Raw genomic sequence first — 23,050 nt, 5'->3', positions numbered from 1 at the left:
AATAGGGGGGGAATCCACCCTATATTTTAGGAATCTATTTTGTGAGTTAAGGAAAAACCTGATAGTCCTGAAAGCCTGGCTTATTCTTCCTGAAATCAAATAGATGTGGAAAATAAATGTTATATTCCTGGGCTTCCCTGTTGGCACAGTGGTTAAGAAACCGCCTGCCCATGCAGGGGACATGGGTTCGAGCCCTGGTCCAGGAATATTCCACATGCCGCGGAACAACAAAGTCCGTGTGCCACGACTACTGAGCCTGTGCTCTAGAGCCTGTGAGCCACAACTACTGAAGCCCGCACACCTAGAACCTGTGCTCCTCAACAAGAGAAGCCACCACAATGAGAAGCCCGTGCACTGCAACAAAGAGTAGCCCCCGCTCGCCGCAACTAGAGAAAGCCTGCACAAAACAATGAAGACACAACGCAGCCAAAAAAATAAATAAATAAGAGGGTTAACATAAATTTTTTTTAAATCATTTTTAAAAATGTTATATTCCTGATTCAGGGGATAAGGTGCAATACTCCATCCATCTTCTGCAATTTTCCTCCAAGCTTTAAATTAAAAGAAATATAGATCCCATGAGGTTGATATAATGATATTTTCAGATACAGCGCACACCAACCCCAAACTCCTTAGCCTGGTATTGGAGATCCCAACACTTATCCTTTCCAGCTTCATCTGTCAGATCTTCCTTCCTTCCACCATCTCTGCTACAGCCTCAGCCATGCCCCAAGGTGGCACCAATAGAAATGCAACCTGGCAGGCATTGAGAAGCATCTCCCCACCAGCAAGTAAGGTTGGTATGTCTGGAAAGAGGAGCGTCAGGTAACCCATGAGCTTCAGCCTATCTCGGTGACCTACTCAGCCTTAGAGCAGGTGTTAGCAAACTATAGCCCACTGCTTGTTTTTGTAAATAAAGTTTTATCGGATCACAGTCATGCCCATTCATTTATTTACTGCCTGTGATGGCTTTCTCAGTATAACAGCAAAGTGGAGTACTTGTAACAGAGACCATCTCTCGTCCTGAAAGCTTGAATCTTGGCCTCTGAATCTCCAGGCACTCAAGCAGGTTGTCAACTACTTCTGTATTTTATAAACACCCTTTATATTTATTTAGGAGTGGACCAGCTTCTCTGTCCTCACAGCAACCCAGAGAAGCTTCATCATTTAGGATTTTGGTACCCATCTAACCCAGATAACTCCCTCCCTCCTCAGATTCCACCCTTCCAATATTGACTTTTCCCAGCCTTAGATTTGAGTTCAACAGCCTTTTGAAGGTGCCGATTCAAACTCTGGTAGAGACAATCCCCAAGTTTACTAGACTGAATTCTTTGAAGATAAAAACTATGTCTTATTTGCTTTTGTATCATATTAACATCCTTAAGAACTTAGCATGCTGCCTCACATATGGATCATATCCAAGAAAATACCTGAAAGAAATAAAAAGTTTAAGAGGAGGAAAGGAGAGAAGAAAGGAAGGAAGAGCTTGAATTCACCCTTTCTGTCCTCCTCCTCTTCAGAGTCTGTCCAAATCTAATGTTTGTGTTCATTAAGAAAAAACAAACAAACATGGCCAACTTCTAGTCTATATTCGTTGTAAGTTTCTCTTTCCTTATGATGACATTCACAGTTTTCAATCAAAGAACAGCACCCAACTATACACTCTCAAGACCCTTTACAGATATAAGTTCCTTTTAATCATTCTTTCTAAGAGGCTTCTCCCAATTGTTAACTAAGATTTTCAAAGGAAAAGGCCACAAGTTAAAGGCCTGCATCCATTCTCTGACCAGAAATAAATACTCTTGGCTTCTTGCCCACATAACTTGCAGCAAATGCTGCTGGGTTCTCCAGGGGAAAACCAGTTTGCTAGGTCCCCGGTTCCCTGACTCCTGCTATACCCCAGAATCAAGCCCTTACTCTGATGTTCCTCTGTTTCTCTATAATGCATGCTCGCACACTTACTTCTCACCTTCTTCTCAGCTCAAAGACTCTTGATGAATTATTTCCAGGCCCTCACTTTTTTGTCTTATGCTTCCTTCCCAGCTGGATTTATTTATTTGTTTAGATTCCACTCCACCCCCAACCCACCATCATCTGCAGAGTGAGGGTAAGGAGACGGTCTGAAAGCTCTCCCCCAACCCCATGCTGTGTGAAGTCGAGCACCAGCCTGCAGCTTGTCCCTCCACATCAGATACAAGAGGTGACTGATGCTACGCATTAAACATTCAGTTATCAAAGAGCCAGCAAGAGTGGTGGGAAAGTGGCATTGATGAATGACTGTAGCAGCACAGTATTATTCAAATAATTCAGCAAGTTCTCCATAGACCTACATCAGCAAGTCACAGCAAAGAGGCAATTTGCTACTGATGACTTCAGAAATTATTCTATTTATCAAGAAAACCCTGAGCACACCAGAATAGCAACAGCAGCCTTAACCTAGAGACCTGGCTAAGAGGTAGTCCCTCTATGTCTGCTACTACCATTAGCAAGGTGAGTGATTATTATGACAGAGAACGCAAAAAGTCTCTTCCTCCCTAGGCAGATGTGTAGATGGAATGGTATGTAAAAAGAAAGGAAGAGGGAGGGGGAGAGGAGGATGGATGGATGGATAGTAGATAGATAAATAGACAAGTAGATAGATAGATAGATAGATAGATAGATAGATAGATAGATAGATAGACAGATAGATAGATAGACAGATTTTTTAATCCAGATTTCATCTCCAGGTATGTCATAAAAGGTAGCATTTACTTCTCAGTCTTATTTTGCAGATGTCAAAACTAAGGAACTATAACTTGAAGGGACTTGTCCAAGTTGATGTCCACCAACAGAGATGGAGACAGAATTATAACTCATAGATAAATTATCATTATTCTAGAGCAGTGGTTCTTAACCACAGGGTGATTTTTGCCCCGCAGGGATATTTGGCAAGTCCTAGAGACAGTTTTGATTCATGACTGGGGGACAAAGGGGTGGATGTCACCAGCATCTTGTGGATTGAGGTCAGGAGTGCTGCTAAACAACGTATAATGCACAGGACAACCCCCCATGACAAATAATTATCCAGCCAAAATGCCAAGGCTTAGAAACCTTTTTCTAGAAATGCTGTCAGTAAACTATGCCCCACTGTCTGCTTTTGTGGAACACGGTCATGCCCTATTGTTTATACATTGTCTATGGTTGCTTTTGTGCTACACCAGCAAAGTTGAGTCGTTGTGACAGAAACTGTACGGTCCACAAAGCGTAGAGTAATGATTATCTGACCTTTCATAGAAAGTTGGCTGACCTCCATTCTATAGCATAGGTTATTATTGATAGAGACCAAAAGGCACCACTTCCTTGCTGGCCAGGATATGCACCATACAACCCAAAGGAGCACAGTTCACATAGACTCCAAGGTAAATGAAATTGTACAACGCAGTGGTCCTGTGCATAGATTGGGTAGATAAGAAGAGTGACTTACAAAGATAGTGGAGATCTACTAGAAAAAGTTTCCTAGGAAATCTTTCCATGGTCTCTTTGTCTGAATATCCTTCACATTCATTAAATACACCAACCCTAAGTGTCTACCTCAGGCTTATCCTGATGGAATATTAGTGTCTTGATAATAGATAGCCTCTGACTTGATGATGGGATTGTACCGGGCCTACCAAGACAAAAATGACAACTTGGAAATCAGTAACAGCAGCCATCATTTAGTGAGCATCAGTATCTGCCAGGCCTTAAAGTGGAAGCGCAAAAGTCCATCCTTAAAATTTACCCTGGGCGGGAATTCCCTGGTGGCACAGTGGTTAAGAATCTGCCTGCCAATGCAGGGGACACGGTCCGGGAAGATCCCACATGCCGTGGAGCAACTAAGCCCATGCACCACAACTACTGAGCTTGCACTCTAGAGCCCGCGAGCCACAACTACTGAGCCCACATGCCATCATTACTGAAGCTAGCGTGCCTAGAGCCCGTGCTCCGCAACAAGAGAAGCCACCGCACTGAGAAGCCCACGCACTGCAATGAAGAGTAGCCCCCATTCACTGCAACTAGAGAAAGCCCGCGGGCAGCAACAAAGACCCAAAGCAACCAAAAATAAATAAATAAAATTTCTAAAAAAACAAAATTTACCCTGGGCTTAGCTGAACATAGAAAGGGACATTTTCCTTTGTAGAATTATGAATGTAGAGATCATTAGAAGCAAGGGCTAGTGTACCTACTTCCTCTTTCACATCTTCAGAATCTGAGTCTTTGTCCTCTTCTTCCTCGCCATCATCTTCAAAATCTGAGTGGGGAAAAAAAAAAAAACAGGTGAAATGGATGAGGCTTCCCCTTTGCCTTGGATTGAGATTCTCGCCACCCAATGGTTAGTACTTCTCACAAGTAAGGGGCCATTATTAAGTGTACAGGATCCCAACACACGCTTACACTTATTGGATGTGTAAATCATGTGCACATAGGCACGTGAGAGCACTATATCATGACATCTAAACTGCTGTCCCACACTGAATGCAAAATGAGTGCAGAATAAAATGACACATGAATACCATTCTGGCTTCCTTCACCCAGTGTGGAAGTATTTATGCAACTTCTATGTAGAAGTATTTACGCAACTATTGCCAGAGTTTAGTGATCACATACATGCCAAAGCTGTTGTAATGTAGACAGCACTTTGATTGATTCCCTAATTTTAATACGAAGGAACTGATTTAAAACAAAAGTCCACAGAAAGCACCCAGTGTCATTGTGACAAGATGATGCCTATGGAAAATCTGTTCCCTGGAAGGAGGACAAGGTTGAAAAGCACTAGTATCTTCTGACAACAAAATCTTCTCAGAGATTGGATAATCATACTTTCAAGTATTCTAAAATGACTTGCATGGGGTGGCAAAACAGCAAAAGTTTTATTTCAATTTCATCCTTAGGGCAAATTAATTCTAGAACCAGTCTGTATGGTGGAGGGACTCCATCATGGGATTGCAAATAGATTTTTTAAAATCAGCTGAGATGACTATACAGGCATTCCATAGCTACCAGGCAAAGTGCCAACAGTTAATAATTAAGGACAAAATTAATAAGCTTGGTATTATGAAAAACTAGCGTTTTCATACATGTCTCTAATTACTTGTTAGATAATCACAGTTGATCTGTTAAAAAAATTGATTCTACTTTCATCCACATTCCTCTGAAGTATTATCCAAATGCAAAAATTCATCATAAAGCTCATAACTATGAGCAAAATAAGTACAGAAGAACTACCCACATACTTTACCTTCAGTTAGAACATGTGGAGGTTCAGAGGTGATGTTCCCAGGGACTGGGAAGGAATAAGCACTGCTGGTTGTGACCAAGGGAAGTGGACTCTTAGGGTAGCATTGCCTCAGGATCTGAAGCACAAGGGAGATGACAGGCTCCAGACTTTTGTCATCCAGGCAATTCTGAACAAAGAGACGATCATATCAGACACTGACATCTTGTGCGGAGTCCCTTTGCTATAATGTTATTTCAAGTAATGGATTACACGCAGCCTAAATGGACAGTAAATATCCTTAATGTAGAACATCTAATCTGAACATTCTAATGTAGAATTTTGTCTAACACAGGATCTGCTTTGGTCCAGTGTGTAATCTGCATTTTTATTTCTCTTTTACAGCTAATATATTATTGGAATGAATTTAGTCTGAAAATAGACTTAAAAGACTTTCAAGGGATGCTGCACCTAAGGTAAAACATTGTCCAGAATAGCTGAGGGAAGAGGAGGTAATGGCATCTTCCTTTAACCATCCATGTGTCGTTGTGAATTATTGCCTAAATTAGAGAATGAGTAGCTGAATTGATAGAAGTCTTACTTTTCTCTTTCAGCTATGATCTGAAGAGAAAAATATCAAGGAAAAAGATAAAATATGAAATCAGAAGAGAGAATAAGAGAATCCCAAGTACCTAAATTAAATAACATGCTTCTTCTCAAAGCCCACAGTGGTGATCTCTCTTGGTATCTACACAAAGCAAAGAAAAATTGGGTTTGCAGATGTAACATTTTGATACTGATGGAACATGACAAGACCCTTCTTTTCAGACACTGTGAAAAATGTAAGAACAAGTTTACTAAATTGAGAGACAGAGAGTTGGGAGTAGTCAGTATCTCTTTGGCAAAAATATGGCCATTTTCTGCAGTCTCTTAGTAAATGTTTTGTCTACTGACTTGATACAGAAAGTTGACTAATGTAAGCCTCCAGTTTGGTATTCCTAAGGGGTTTCCACTAAGCTCTAAGGCCAATAGGTCATAGTGGGAGATACGGTGGATGCTTAGAACATGCCACAGGGCAGTGACTGTCTACAATGATGCCATGCATGGTACCTCCAGGCCCACATTATGGGCGGCTCCACAGGAAAAACATGGAGGAAAAACATTTAATAAAATTTAAGTCATGGATTCAAGCTACGCAAATGACTCCAAAGTAAAAAAAAAGTAAGCTAACTTTCAAAACAGAAATTTCTTAATAAAATCAACAATGTTATTTCCGAGGAGGAGCTTCAAGATGGCGAAGAGTAAGAAGTGGAGATCACCTTCCTCCCCACAAATACACCAGAAATACATCTACATGTGGAACAACTCCTACAGAACACTTACTGAACGCTGGCAGAAGACCTCAGACCTCCCAAAAGGCAAGAAACTCCCCACATACCTGGGCAGGGTAAAAGAAAAAAGAAAACAAAAGAATAGAGACGGGATCTACACCAGTGGGAGGGAGCTGTGAGGGAGGAAAGGTTTCCACACACTAGGAAGCCCCTTCGCGGGCAGAGACTGTGGGTGGCGGAGGGGGGAAGCTTCGGAGCCACAGAGGAGAGCGCAGCCACAGGGGTGCGGAGGGCAAAGCGGAGAGATTCCCGCACAGAGGCTCGGTGCCGACCAGCACTCACCAGCCCGAGAGGCTTGTCTGCTCACCCGCCGGGGCGGGCGGGGGCTGGGAGCTGAGGCTCGGGCTTCGGTCGGATCGCAGGGAGAGGACTGGGGTTGGCGGCGTGAACACAGCCTGAAGGGGCTAGTGCACCACAGCTAGCCGGGAGGGAGTCCGGGAAAAGGTCTGGAGCTGCCGAACAGGCAAGAGACTTTTCCTTGCCTCTTTGTTTCCTGGTGCGCGAGGAGAGGGATTAAGAGCGCTGCTTAAAGGAGCTCCAGAGACGGGCGCGAGCCGCAGCTATCAGTGCAGACCCCAGAGACGGGCATGGGATGCTAAGGCTGCTGCTGCGGCCACCAAGAAGCTTGTGTGTGAGCACAGGTCACTCTCCACATCTCCCCTCCCAGAGCCTGTGCAGGCCGCCACTGCCAGGGTCCTGTGATCCAGGGACAACTTCCCCGGGAGAACGCGCGGCGCGCCTCAGGCTGGTGCAACGTCACGCCGGCCACTGCCGCCGCAGGCTCGCCCCGCCTCCTCCGTACCACTCCCTCCCCCCGGCCTGAGTGAGCCAGAGCCCCCCAATCAGCTGCTCCTTTAACCCTGTCCTGTCTGAGTGAAGAAAAGATGCTCTCTAGAGACCTACACGCAGAGGCGGGGCCAAATCCAAAGCTGAACCCCGGGAGCTATGCGAACAAAGAAGAGAAAGGGAAATCTCTGCCAGCAGCCTCAGCATCAGCGGATTAAATCTCCACAATCAACTTGATGTGCCTGCATCTCTGGAATACCTGAATACACAACAAATCATCCCAAATTGAGGTGGTGGACTTTGGGAGCAATGATATATATATATGTTTTTTACTTTTTCTATTTTTGTGTGTATGTGTATGCTTCTGTGGGTGATTTTGTCTGTATAGCTTTGTTTTTACCATTTGTCCTAGGGTTCTGTCTGTCCATTTTTTGGGGTGTATGTGTGTGTGGGTTTTTTTTTTTAGTATACTTTTTAGCGCTTGTTATCATTGGTGGATTTGTTTTTTGCTTTGGTTGCTCTCTTCTTTCTTTCTTTCGTTTTTTTATTACTTTTTAATTTTTTTTCTTATTTTTAACATTTATTTGTTATTTTTTATTTTAATAACTTTCTTTTACTTTATTTTATTTTTTCTTTCTTTCTCCCTTTTATTCTGAGCCGTGTGGATGACAGAGTCTTGGTGCTCCGGCCGGGTGTCAGGCCTGTGACTCTGAGGAAGGAGAGCTGAGTTCAGGACATTGGTCCACCAAAGACCTCCCAGCTCCACGTAATATCAAATGGCAAAAATCTCCAAGAGATCTCCACCTCAATGCCAAGACCCAGCTCCACTCAATGACCAGCAAGCTACAGTGCTGTTCACCCTATGCCAAACAACTAGCAAGACAGGAACACAACCCCACTCCCTAACACCATACACAAAAATAAACTCAAAATGGATTAAAGACCTAAATGTAAGGCCAGACACTATCAAACTCTTAGAGGAAAACATAGGCAGAACACTCTATGACATAAATCACAGCAAGATCCTTTTTGACCCACCCCCTAGAAAAGTGGAAATAAAAACACAAATAAACAAATGGGACCTAATGAAACTTAAAAGCTTTTGCACAGCAAAGGAAACAATAAACAAGATGAAAAGACAGTCCTCAGAATGAGAGAAAATATTTGCAAATGAAGCAACTGACAAAGGATCAATCTCCAAAATTTACAAGCAGCTCATGCAGCTCAATATCAAAAAAACAAACAACCCAATCCAAAAATGGGCAGGAGACCTAAAGAGATATTTCTCCAAAGAAGATGTACAGATTACCAACAAACACATGAAAAAATGCTCAACATCATTAATCATTAGAGAAATGCAAGTCAAAACTACAATGAGATATCACCTCACTCCTGTCAGAACGGCCATCATCAAAAAAATCTACAAACAATAAATGCTGCAGAGGGTGTGGAGAAAAGGGAACCCTCTTGCACTGTTGGTGGGAATGTAAATTGATACAACCACTATGGAGAACAGTATGGAGCTTCCTTAAAAAACTAAAAACAGAACTACCATACGACCCAGCAATCCCACTACTGGGCATATACCCTGAGAAAACCATAATTCAAAAAGAGTCATGTACCACAATGTTCATTGCAGCTCTATTTACAATAGCCAGGACATGGAAGCAACCTAAGTGTCCATCGACCGATGAATGGATAAAGAAGATGTGTCACATATATACAATGGAATATTACTCAGCCATAAAAAGAAACAAAATTGAGTTATTTGTAGTGAGGTGGATGGACCTAGAGTCTGTCATACAGAGTGAAGTAAGTCAGAAAGAGAACAACAAATACTATATGCTAACACATATATATGGAATCTAAACAAACAAACAAACAAAAACAATGGTCACGAAGAACCTAGGGGCAGGATGGGAATAAAGACACAGACCTACTAGAGAATGGACTTGAGGACATGGGGAGGGGGAAGGGTAAGCTGGGACAAAGTGAGAGAGTGGCATGGACATATATACACTACCAAATGTAAAACAGATAGCTAGTGGGAAGCAGCCGCATATCACAGGGAGATCAGCTCGGTGCTTTGTGACCACCTAGAGGGGTGGGATAGGGAGGGTGGGAGGGAGGGAGACGCAAGAGGGAAGAGATATGGGCATAGATGTATATGTATTCACTTTGTTATAAAGCAGAAACTAACACACCATCGTAAAGCAATTATACTCCAATAAAGGTGTTAAAAATAAATAAATAAATGCTATTATTAAAAGAGGAAAATAAATATGTTACTTAACTCCCCCCCCCCCCAAAAAAAGAATGCTATTTCCCCTTCCATGTACTCAAATAATACCAATCAGGTATCCTGAACCAACAGCAGGAAACACTCTCCATGGAAAATAAATTCGTTGAGGCTATTTTATCGCTGGGACTGGTCAAATAGTTTTAAGTGCTTAGTGAAAAGTATGAGTATTGGAAAAAGAGAGAACTGAGCATGGAGGATGAAGAATGGTAAGGTAGATGACTGATCAGAGATAATGCTCTAAGCTTCAATCTTAGGAGATAGTGAGCCACGTCCAAGCCAGGGAACTCAGTCAAAACTGCCAGCATTTTGGAAGCCAGGTCTGTCTATGATTGCCATTGGTACTATTGCTGATGATGGTAACAGTGTAATGTTTTACTTGGTGTGGGATGGTGCAGGTGGAAAGCAGGTGAAAGGATGGAGTCAAGTCCAAGAGTCCTGTTTGGATTGGGCCACACCATGAACTGAATTTGGGGGATGGAGGGAGTATTAGTATCTACAGAAACCTAGGCATTAGGGATAATGTTATATCTGGTGTCTGCTCTACTCAGGGGAAAACATTTATGAATTTAAAGATGATCGTTGGGTCCAAGTTAATAGAAATGCCTAGATCCTTTGTCAGCATTTTCCTGGTGTTAATTGATCAAGACCAGGACTAAGGTGAGGCAAGGAGGTGCCCCGGACACAAAATTTAAGGAGGCACTCACTCCCAGGTTCCTGCAAGTGCAGGGTCAGCACCTGTGCTGTGTATCATAAAATGACAAGACTCCAAGAAATAGGATCCCTGTGGACCAATGTCTCAGAATTGGGGGCAAAGGTGAGATTTGTAGGCTCACTCTTCCCATGATTCCCAATAATCCACCTGCTACTTGGAAAAGATGATAAAATACAAGAGTGCTTAAAATATTCAATTCACATTTAACTTCTTTGCGTTAGCTTCAGATGATAAATACCCTACTTTCATGATACATATGCAAGACAGAGTAGAGCACGCAGCTCAGATCCCAGAGCAAGACTGCCTGAATTCAAATCCTGGGCTGACGATTGCTAACTGCTGTACAACCCTGGCAAGTTACTGCACCTCTCTGTGCTGCCGCTTCCTTATCTGTAAAGAGGAAATCATACCAGAACCTCTCTCATAAGGTTGTGTCTGAATTAAATGAGTTACAGGTAAGGTGAGTGCCTAATAGCAAGCATTCTGTAAGCTTTAGCTAGTAGGATGCCAGAAGGCATCATTAGGGTCATAAAACTGTATAAGAATCTGAAAAGAAGACCTTAGGAGACCACTGCTAATTCAGGGCAGAGTCCTAGCAATAATCCTCACAATAACAAAATGAGGCATTCTAGTGGAAGAGGAGCCTGAGGAAGAAACAGGAGTCCTGGGTTTAAGCTCTGCTTCTCACGAGCCAAAGCCATCAGGATAGGATCTCCTGCCTCGGCTCCCGCAGTCTGACTCCTCCCCTTGTCCTCCTGCCTCTCCCTCCTTCTCTTGTGCCCTTGGAGACTCTCCTCTCCAAAGGGCAGCCAGAATGATCCTTGAAAAGCATAAATCAGTTTGAATGGGTGTAGAGTTTCAGTTTTTCAGGATGAAGAGTTTTGGAGATTAGTTATACAAGAGCGTGAAGCTATTTACTACTGAAATGTACACTGAAAAATGGCTAAGATGGTCAATTTTATGTTATATGGATTTTGCCACTATTAAATTTTTTTAATTTTTAATGAAAAATAAAAAGCATAAATCATATTGTCTCCCCTGCTTCAAACCTAAAAAAACATAAAATCTGAATTCCTTTTCATGGTCTAGAAAACTCTACATGATCAGGTCTTCCCAAACTCTCCAAATCTGTCTTCCCCCTTCTTTGTACCTGCTTAAAATCTGATGGAATAAAACCCAAATTCCTTATCATGGTTCAGGATGCTCTAGACACTCTGGTCCCGCCTATGTCTCTAGCTTCACCTCATTTCTCCCCACTTTTCCTGCCCATGCTTCTGCCCCACCCCCGACCCCACCACCTGAGGGCCTTCACATTTGCCTTTTTTACCCTCTCCCTGGAGCCCTCACATCAGACTTTCACATCACTGGTTTTTTCTTGTCATTCAGGTTTCAGCTCTGAAGATCGCTTTTCCACGCCAGCCTTAGAGTGGCCCCTCTCCTTCCTCTCTCTCCAGAAACTCTTTGAACATAGACGGGCAAATTCTAAGGTCCAGAACAGATGTGGTGTAGCTTCAATTTAGGACTGTCTTAGATGGAAACACCTTTGGTTTGGGACCTTCTGGTTCATTCTTGTCCAGGTCTTTCCCTCTTGCCTGACTCTCCAGAATGTCTTAGTGGTTCCACTAGTTGTACACTGCTTTCCTCTCCAGTCTGTACCTCCTGGCTAACTCCTTGCACTTCTGTACACAAACCAAGTTTTTCAAGCTGTTCTGCCTTGACTCAAATGTCAATGACTTCCTTCTCGAAGCCTTCTCTGGTCAGCCAAGACCACCCAGAGCTCTCCTTCCTCTGCATGGCTTTGCCAGTTCCACTCTGGCATCCCACTTGCTGCCTATACTGCAGTGATCCTGATTTCCCCTGTAGGACAGTAGGTGTCCTGAGGAGGATGGGAATTCTAATCGCCTTCCTCTTTGAACTCCCTACCTAACCCCAATACCTTTCACAAAGCGGAAGCTCAGGAAACATTGACTGAATAAACAGTAAATGATCTCCAATTACCCTGACCTCCAGAGTATCGAGCTCCTGATCCCAAGTGGGTGACATTCCCTTTAGGATTCAGCCCTTCCTTCTGTAGATCCACAATGCTGGGGTAATCAGTCCTGTGGACAAAAAGGGTCCTGATGAATCAAGACCTGGCCTGACATGCTTTCTGAGCATATGACAGTAGCTGCAACTTTTTCAAAGGCTACCAGAGTTTATTCTAGTGGTTCTCAAAGTGAGGGTCCCAGACCAGCAGCATTAACATCAACTGAGTACTTGTTAGAAACGTAGAATCAGATCTACTCAGATCTAATGATTAGAAACTCTAGGAGCGGAGTCCAGCTATCTGTGTATTAACAAGCCCTCTAAGAGATTGTGACACACCGTCAAGTTTGAAAACCACCAATCTTAGCAATGCTTTTGGTCTCTGAAGCTGTTCTAGCTCCAGAGAGTGGCCCCTTTACCTGATTATTTCATACAAGTTTGTTCCATCTGCAATTACCCCTTTCTCCAAATTGATAACGATCTCAAACTGTGTGTTTTTAACATTACATCCAAATTGTCGGCCTTCTTTCTCCTTCCTCATACAAAGCTCCAACAAGATCCCGTTACGTTACGCAGCAGCCTCACTGCATTATGGACAATCTGATCCTCTGAACGTTTAAAGGATGCTCAGAGGATCTGTGCAAGGCTGTGGGACCCAGGAAACAAAGAGGTGGGGTTATTGAGAGAGAATCATGGCAAGCGGTGGCCTCAGCAGGAAGGCAAAGAACAATAGGATGGGCAAAGTCTGTAGGAAGGACTCAAAAACAGTTCTTTCTCAGTCACTCTCATGCCCAGTAGGCTTGCAATTAACACCACAAGCACCGATTAAAAATAGTAAAGGACAGTGGTTTTCAAAGTGCAACCCAGACCAGCAGTATCAACATCACTTAGGAATTTGTTAGAAACACAACTTCTCAGGACCATCCCAGACCTACTGAATCAGAAACTCTGAGGATGGGGCCCTCGCAGCCATGTAGGTGGCTTTGATCACAGTTAACTTAGAGAACCTCTGGTCCGGTGGACAGAAATATGGACTGTTGAGTAAGACCATCAGTTTCAAATCCTTTCAAGTGTTGAAATCAGAAAGTCTGCATAAACTGCTATGCCAGCCCTAAGCCATAGTAAGCATTCAAGACAAATCTCATTCCCTCTTCCTCTTCCTCCTCCTCCTTTATTTTCTTCTTCTTCCTCCTCTTCTCCTTCATTTTCATTGTCGTCTCCATCAGCTGCAGCAGCCGCAGTAGAAGCAGCATAATTTGCAATAGCTACTGAAATGACATCCCTAGATCCAAGGTTCCCCAGTTGGCCATCCTGTGACTCACGCATCTTCTCTGGCAGGAGAGGGGAGAGAATGGATGGGCAGCTCTAACTCCAGCACAGCTGCAAGGGCATCTGTGCTCAGAGCACTCAGCCCAGGTGCTGGGAAGCGTTTCAGGCAGGAGAAACCTGGCCACCAAGTGCAGATTCTGCCTCTGCTCACATCCTGTTTCCATTCCCAACAGTAATTGGAGGCCGGGAGCTCATTGTAAATTTGCTTAATTGAGCAGTTTGAGGTCTTTATTGTCCTGCTGAGGAACTGCGTCTAAAAGCCTGCTTCTGGGCTCACAGCCCCTTTCATGCCTGTGCTTCACTTGGTATTTTCTCCACTCCCTTCTTGTCATAGACCTGGACCTCTGGGATCACCATCTTTTCCCTTTATTGCTCTTTTAATTGTTTTTTTTTTTTTTAAACGCAGATCAGAGAAACAGTCAATAATGCAGAGGGCAGGGGGGAGAGGAGCTGGCTAAAGCACACGAGCCAGAGTTGGGGAATTCTAGGCATCAGCTAAAGGGGGGGGGGGAGTTACACGAAGGCTGGGAGAGATTAGAGATTTGGGGGTCACAGGCTTACAAAGTATGGTGAAGCTTGGAAAAATTCAAAGCACTTCCTCATCCAGAGGAATAGAATGGAAAATGTAGCTATTTCATGACTGAGAAGCTCTGAAAGCTGTAATGATGGAGAGAAACCCAGAGGCAATAGCAGACAGAAAATTAGATATTGGTTTGCAGTGCAGTAGTATGTTATTGTTTAGAGGGGAAGAAAGCTTTTTTTAAAAAATGGTTAGAGTCTACAGATGCCGTGGTTGGAAAATGGCACTCTCGTTGACCGCTTCATTACCTCAGATGTACTCAGGTACAGAGAAATTGGACGGTGTCCAGAGAGAAGCAACGAGACCAATGAAAGTAGTGCAGAGACTGACTAATACGAAGACAGCAAGGAACATGATGTGTGTGAAACACGGCTGCCTTGGCCCCAGGAGAGGGTTGGTGAGCAGATGATGGGTATTTGGGAGATACTCACATCATCCATGGAGAACGTATAGGTAGCCTCGCATGATGGTGTTTAAATTAGCCCTAATCAAGTGAAATTAAGGAATTTATTGTTTGGTTGAAATCCAGGAAACCCTAGACACTTATTCCACTGGGATGCAGGTAAGTGACAGCCCTTATAGGTGCTACTCCCTTTGCCTGGGATGCTCTTCCTCTTAAACTTGGCATGACAGACTCCTTCAATAATTCAGGTCTCAGCTTAGGTGTCACCTGCTCAGAGAAGACTTGACCTCTCTAAGAGAAGACCTTCTCCCTGCATATGTAAAAGTCACTGTAGACCTGTGCCCTTGCTCTGTTGATTTCACAGAGCAATATGAAATCATCTTCCAGATTGAATTCTTTGCTTCCTTAGTGTCCAACTCTCTGGTGGAATGCTTCCCCCAAAAGATCAGGGGTCTCGTCTATCATATTCACCACTAGGTCCCAATAACTAATTATTATTCCAATACCCACTCACACTCATAAAGCAGTTAAGTCATGGCAAGAACCCTGCTAACAAAGACATGTCTATGTTAACTTATTCAGGCCACGCAAAAACCTAGATTTTATCATTTCCATTGTTTTTTAGGAAGAAGAAACTTGAGTCCCAGAGAAGGTGGGTGACTTCTCTAAAGTTGCACAGCTATAGGTGCTAGGGCTGGGATCTGAAGCCAGGTTCTCTAGCTTTAAAATCAACACTCTTAATCACTGCACCACCCAGTGTGTACCCAACTAATATGTATTGAATAAATGAGTCAGTCAGTACATGAGTGAGGGAAGGAATGAGGATTTGAGTCCAGAACATCTGCCCAGAGCAGGAAGCAAGAAACTTATTGAGGTTTCCCAGCTTTAGTGAAGGTGAGTCCTAAATGACGGCCTTCAGGAATCATCCAGATGTCATCCAACTGCAGAGATAATCCCCATGCTGATTACCTGTGTGGTGCTGAAAAGGATCTCCATGCCCTGAGCTGCCAGGAAGGCCTCCCTGCCAGACCGGAGGTTGGCAATATGCCTGAGGCAAAGCAGAAGCGCCCTGCGGATCAGCACGTAGGAATTGGTTGTGTCATGGCTGTGCCAGTCCTGATGCAGCCTGAGCAAGATGGTGACATAGCCTCTGTTCACTGCCCTGCGGCTGTTAGACTCTGAAACCAATGGGAAAAGACAATGTCAATCACAGGCTGGCCATACCTGCCTGAGGATGTCCCAGTGTACCTCCCACAAGATACTAATTCATCATAAAGGGAATGATAATAACTTTCCAGTGGAGAAAACAGGCAGATATCACCTTAATCAAGTGACCAAAGTCAACATCAGCAGATAAGATGCCCTGAGAAAGACACACCATCACTTTAGCATCACTTAAGCACCACTTTAGCATCGCTTCAGCATCGCTTCTATGATTTTCCTGCCCCAAAATGCATAACCTAAATGTTACTACGAGGAAAATCAGCAAACCCAAAATGAGGGACATGCTGCAAAATATCCAATCTATACTTTTCAAAAATGTCAAGTTCATGAAAAGCAAAAAAAAAAAAAAAAAAACAACAACAGGAATTGAGCTAACAGAGACTAAAAAGACATTGCACGTCAGTATGATATATAATTATAATTTAGATCCTGGACCAGAAAACAATTTCTTTTTCTTTTCCTACATGAGGTGTTAGTGACGCAATTGGTAAAATATGAATAAAGTGTTTAGATTAACCCATAGTATTGTATAAATGTTTATTGTTAGATTTTGATAAACTATTATATGTTTATGTAAGTGAATATTCTTGTTTTTACGAAATTCGCAATTGTGAATGTCTATAATATTCTCAAATAGTTCAGAAAAAGGATAATAGTGTGTGGGGAGAGAGAAGAAAGGAGGTGGGAGGAATCCACCGGATTTCCATTCCTCTTTCTTAAGCCTCAGTAGACTTGGGATATTGTCATTTGGGTTGAGCCAACTATAAGGCTTAGGTTGGAAAGGAGAGGACCGTGAGTGACAGACATAATGTCAGGAAGGCTGTCATGTGTAACAGATGCGTTGGGTGTTTTCCCTAAAGAGAATGGAAGCCAGATCATCAAGGGGTTGGCTCCGTCCAGGAAAGGAACTCCTCTGAGTCAAGGCTACCCAACAAGGAGCTGGTCTCTATGTGGTAATGAGACGTGGCACCAAAAATATCCAGAAAGAGGTTGGAAGTCCACCCAGCAGGGATGTGAGGACCGGGCTTCCTTACATCTGACAGGGAGCTGTAATAGCATGCTCTTACGGTTCCCTTCCCCTCTTCCACACCATGACTACCCTTTGTTAGTTGAATGACCCTGCGTGAGACCTCCCACGAGACCCCTCTGATGGGTGGATGATTTCTTCATTTTTCCATTATGAAGAAAGAAAGGGGGAAGAATGGTCCAAGATACCTCTCTCAACAGTCCACATACACCACTTTTCATGTTAAGCTCCTCCGCCTACAGCGTTGGAGGACAGATGTGTACCAGTTCAGGTCTACCCAGTAGATGGGGAGATACTCTCTGGATCCTGGTCCTCTCTACCCCTGTGGACTAAGTACTCTGAAGAACTCTAACGGGCTGACTCTCAGGAACAAACGCCCACATCTTGCAGCTCTGCCCTCTCATGACTGCATTTCTCCATTATCCATACTGTTCATGCTGGTTTATAAGACAATCTATGCTTCTGGCCGAGCATGTGAGAGAGATCCCCTGAGGTGTAATTGGATAAGCAAAATTTCAGCTCCAAGTCAGACTTTTTCCTAAGACCATGTAACTGCACCTGAGTGAAACAATAACATGGACATTCAGTGCTTTATTCCAGAAGGGTTTTCTCATAATATTAATGGAATTCTCCTTTTCTTCTACTTGTTTGTCAAATTCTAAATTGTCAGGCTTGACTGAGCCCCACTGAGATTTTTGACCCATTTGTGCAGTTGGTTTTATTTTTTTTTTCACTTTTTACAACATTTCATTCAGCCATGACCCTAAATTGAGAGCCATGAGCTTTATTCACTCCATGATGTGTTTGTGGAAGGTTTAAATCACCTTCATTACCTCCTTTAATTAATTATTCTTTTGTATCAAAAATATTTCTCTCCTCAGCTGGTCCCGGCCACAAAGCACTGGACTTCTTTACTGCCTAAATGAGGTTCCAGCCTATCCAATATCTGATGTTTAAAAGAAAATTGAGGATTAGGTAGGAGGTATTAAAGGAAACTATCGCCTGCTGAAAAGAAGACAGAATGGCAAAAACAGTGCATGGAGGCCGCGTGGGCAGCGGGAGGTTAAGAACTTTGGTCTTTTATCTATGTTAAATGTATGAGACTAATAATGTGTTATCCTCATGACTTTCATCTCCCACTTTTGGGGGAGGGGGAGGGAGATAATGAGAAAAAAGTCTGTAATTGTCTGAGAGAAAAATCCCTTATCAGATCCCAATGATTTTATTCACGATTTCCTGTTAAACTTCAACAAGCTGTCATGTTTACTAACATCGAAAATAGCTACACCTCCTCCCCCAATCCCAAATCAGTCAATCTTTCTCCGTGAACGGCTTGGGAGTTTTGCAAAAGTCAATACACACCTGAAACCCGACAAGAGATCCGTCAAGCTGAACAAATGTAGAGAGGAGCCGAAGAATGAAATGAGGGTCACTGGGATCAGCAACTTGCAGGAGTTTGAGAAGATTTGAGGGGAGGACAGTGCTTCCCCCAGGGAAAGGAAGAAGGAAGCCAAATAGGAAGCCAAATAGGAAGGAGAAGATGTGGGGTTTCATACATTCCTTTGGGTGAGCTCAGGGTTTGGAGGCCAGAGAAGCTCCCCAGCCCAGCTGTACTTTAGTCTGTTTATGTAAATGGCTTCTTCCTAAGATTTCCTTGGAAAAAGAGTTCCTGTTCCTTAATTTTTTTTTTAAATTTCTGAAACAGATTGGCTTATGTTAAACTGGTTGGAGGATGGGGTGGAATGGACAGAGGGGACTTCTGGGGACCTTTAATTTAACAGCGCACCTCCACCACCTACCCCATCCAAAGGCGCTCTCCATGCCCCCTTGTCTCCACCAGCCCCTCCCTGGCAGCCTCCTGCTGAAGTTCTTATCTGGCCAGTTTTCCTGTGGCAAATCTGCATCCTTGTCCTCACCTCCAATTTATCCTCTTAAGTTCTACTCTTTCTACCTACCTTTCCAGATTTTATCCTCCTGAAGTCTTATTTGTAGCTAATTCTCAGTCTAAAATGTGATCTCGCGCTATCCTTATTTTTACCCCAGGTATTTCTTCACAGAGGTTCGAATGTTTTCTTTAGTGCAGACCCCACTGATGCAGCAGATTTTTACATTCAGGAAGAAAGAATAAAAAAAGGAAAGGAATATGCCAAGATATCAATAGTACTTATGAGGGAGGAAAATATTGATGATTCGATTTGCTTTGGATTTTTTTAGACTAGACTTAGACTTTTCTGTAGTTTTTATTCTCCACATCCTCTGCAATGAACTTTGACAATCAAGAGGAAAAAAGACAGGTTACCCTTTGACAGGAAGTCCATAGTCTATAGGCCAGGCCATGTTGTAAATGCTTGTGGGCAGGACAAGCAGTCCCCGGGTTGCCATAGCAACCAATTCACCTCACCCCATCCCTTTCGAAAGTGAATTACCTACCTTGCCCCTGAAGGTATTTGAGAGCATGACCATCTCTATAAAGATGTTTGTCTTTTAACAGGAAAGCCCAGACACCTTCAAGACTCAAAGACTGGATTTCTCATGGGGAATTTCCAGCCCCATGACAGGTTGGTGGAGAAGTGCTTGGTGACCCAGAGTATAATACCTGCAAGCAACCCAACACTCTGCCACTTTTACTGGGCAAAACCAGAGGAAACTTCCATGACTCCTCTTTGTTTCCCATATCTGAGAATTTCATCACCCCTTTTAGAGTAAAGAGATAACTTAAAGTGGAGGAAAAGTGGGAACCTGCAGCAGAGGAATGAGCTGGACGCTTTCACAACCACAGCTCTAGGAATGAGACATACAAATTAGTGCAGACCTCCAAACTCATCTTTACTATCCTCGTGTACCCTTCACTGCCTTGCTGGGCAGACCCTTCAGCTGTCAGCTTTCTTTCTGGAGTCCTTGCACATGGCTGTGACCTCCACTGCTTTCTAGCTGTGTGACCTTGAGCATGTTACTTCACAGCTCTCATCACTAAGTCTTTATCTAAAAAAACAAACAAACAAAGGAAACCTGATAACAATCCCTTCCTTGTGGAACTGTTGAGAAAATTAAATGAGATAATATATCTAAAGTAGATAGCTCGATGCCTGGAATGTAATAAGCACTCAATACCTGTTGCCTATTATAATTGCCATCATCAACATGACAGGCATCATCTATTTACTATTCCAACTCCCCCTCTGTAATTTTGGACAACAAACTGCCAAATGCTCAGAACATGAAGAGATTCCTTTGGACAGACTCACGCAAGAATAGGAGCACCAGGATCACATAGTTGTTGATCTGCACTTTGGCTCCGTCATTTATCAGCTGTGTAACCTTGTTTAAGTTACTAAGCCATTCTGGACTACATTTCCATCATCTGCAAATATTAAAGCAAGATAAAAGAGAGATAACTACAGCATCACCCTTACAAGTCCATTATAAGGTATGAATGCATAGCGTAGCACCTGGCATCAAGTATGTGCTCAATAAATGATAATCCCTTCCCCATAAGGATGACATTCAAACTTCAGATTCACTTCACTAGTGAGAATAGCCCAAGGAAAAGTTTCAAAATAAGTAAAATTTATAACCACAGTCCTTCAATCCCCATGTAATGTAATCGACTTCTCACCCCAAATGCCCACACATTTTACATAGCTGCTTATCTGTCCTTAGACACCCCAAACATACATACTGAGGACCATTCCCCCACGTTATCCCAGGAGCCCTGACAGACAATGTCCATAATGTAGAACTTTTTAGTTCCCCTCTCTGACCAACTTTACCCGAGTTGGGTCCCATTACACTAAAGCTTTTTTAGAAGACTGGGTAGTGCTGTAAGATCCTCTTGATTGATAATGGTTAAGTGTTTAATAACTCACCCTTGCTTTTGATAAGCACATACACGAGTAAGAATAAATACAAGGATTCGAGGCTCCCATCATTCTTAAGAACAGAAATCATCTTCAGCCACATAGCATAGTAGGACATTACTATCCCAGGAAATTCTTGCCCAGGAAGATTAAATAGTTTTATTAAACAGATTTATTTCCTTCTGTTTCAGGAACTTCATGAAAATTCATTCATATGAACTATTGACAATTCAGCTAGCCCTTTTCAGGACTGTGGCCCCCCTTCTCATAAGAGAAGACCACTCAGCTGGGCTTATCATACATTCCTCCCCAAGGTTTACCTCCAAACCCTCTCCTCACTGGATCCCCCAACTGAGCAATTGTATCACAAACACTGCCTGATCTTCATCAGGACTCCACATGCAAATACCCATCTGGAGCCACAGCCCTCGCACTGTATAATATCCCACCCTAGAAATCCCCCTTGGGAGACATTACTACCACCCAAGATAATGGTGACCTTAACTACAGCAAACAATCCACTGGCCTCTGCAACAGTGCTCTTTTCAGGGAGTCAATTTAGAAGACGTTTCTGGACAAAGCAGGCTTTTACCAAGACTTCTAAATCATATTACATGAACAATAAGCTGCCTGTTTTGCCACTGTAACACCAGTTACAATTACTGAGTATTTATTTACTGAATGTTTCCTATGTGCTTAGCATTGGGCTAATCATTTTACATGATCATCTCATTTATCTCATGGAAATGCTTGAAGATAAGCATTATTTGCCTCCTCTTACAGATGAAGACACAGAAGCTGAGAGAAGTTAAATAACTTATTCAAGTCCTGAGAGCTTATAAATGACACGTGGAGAATTCAAATGGAATCCCCCATCTGCCTCCAAAGCTGACATCCCACATCATTATCCCCAGTGCTGGTCTGTACAGATTACACTGTTTTGCATTCAGATAAAGACCTTTAACGGTTACCAGGAGAACCAGCTTCTTGAGGAGGGTTTCCGAAAGGCTGAAGGAGATCAAGTCCGCGGAACAGCTGAGGTGCTTGAGGGGCGTGGCTTTCAGCCAAATCTAACCTGGCACGGTCCCTCCGGCCAATCGCCCTCCTCCGTCTTCTCTGCTCCCTCCCAGGCCCCCGAATTGTGGTGCAAGTTGATTTTTAATAGGAGACTCAAGAAGGTTTAAAGAGCCAAATTAACAGCCGATGGTGCTTCGGCGCCCTGGAGGAGATATTCAGGAGCCCCCCTGACGCCCAGCAGGGACTCCTGAGGCCAGGGGGCTCAGGGCTGCTGAGCAGGGGTCCACTCTCAGCCTCCCCGGCAGCTGCTTCGATGCTCCTCACAAAGGACAAGCTGCGATGTATGTACCGAAACATAACTAATCCTAATGTCAGCAGTAATGGAAATTACACTCCATTATCATTAGCTCAAATAAGAATAATGATACTGAATTAGCTTGCAGGTATTTTTTTCTCTTTGTAAAATAGATACTTTTCAGTAAACTTGGCTCTAAAGTAAATTTGGGTTTCAAGCAAATCTTGTTTTCCCACTGACTGCCTTTTGAAAATTAAAGATGCTTTCCCTAAGCTTCAGAAAGAGTGGCTAAGAAGGGTGAGAAACCATCCTTCATAGCATTGTTTTAAATCTAGACTCGCCTACTGTTGGTTGGGTTATTTTTTAATCACCAGCTGCTTCTAATACCTTCCCACAGATACATTCCCAAGCCATAGACATTTCTCCACTCTTGAGAAAGCCTCAGAAGCCATATCTGCCTCTTCCTCCACACACCCAGCTCTTCCTCTGGTCTTTGGAGAGTACCATGTCCAGGGTGTTAGGCTGCAATGCTACAGCGGAAGGGACCACTAACAAATGGGGACACACTCCAGACCAGAACCCCCTGCCGCTTCCCTGCATTCCATATGATGAATCAATCTCACCTTGTACTTTATCAATTCTAAGGCATATATTTTTTTCACATTTTAGCATTTCCAGAATTAGGATGCTTCTTACCAATGACGGTGTTTCAATGACAACTGGCAGCATATTTTTGCTCTTCATGGCACATAAAAATTGGAGCATCTTATAGTCAATGACATCCTAGATTTGAGGAAGTAGGATTAATTTTTCAATATTTAGTTTGAAAATTCTCTAAAAGGAGCTTGTTCCCAGCAAGAAATGATTGC

General features: G+C 43.1%; 1 protein-coding gene across 1 annotated transcript in view; it reads right to left on the bottom strand.

The window, feature by feature from the left end:
- The window catches only part of AGBL1 (AGBL carboxypeptidase 1), an 803,597-nt gene that overhangs the window by 609,943 nt on the left and 170,604 nt on the right, over nucleotides 1–23,050 (bottom strand). The window contains 3 exon segments of the mRNA XM_082388897.1: nucleotides 4,206–4,270; nucleotides 5,258–5,423; nucleotides 15,731–15,939. Coding sequence (XP_082245023.1) covers nucleotides 4,206–4,270; nucleotides 5,258–5,423; nucleotides 15,731–15,939 — 440 coding nt within the window.

This window comes from Balaenoptera borealis, assembly GCF_965194805.1.
Source record: "Balaenoptera borealis genome assembly, chromosome: 3".
Lineage (NCBI taxonomy): Eukaryota > Metazoa > Chordata > Mammalia > Artiodactyla > Balaenopteridae > Balaenoptera > Balaenoptera borealis.
This window is presented reverse-complemented; position numbering and strand designations above follow the sequence as displayed.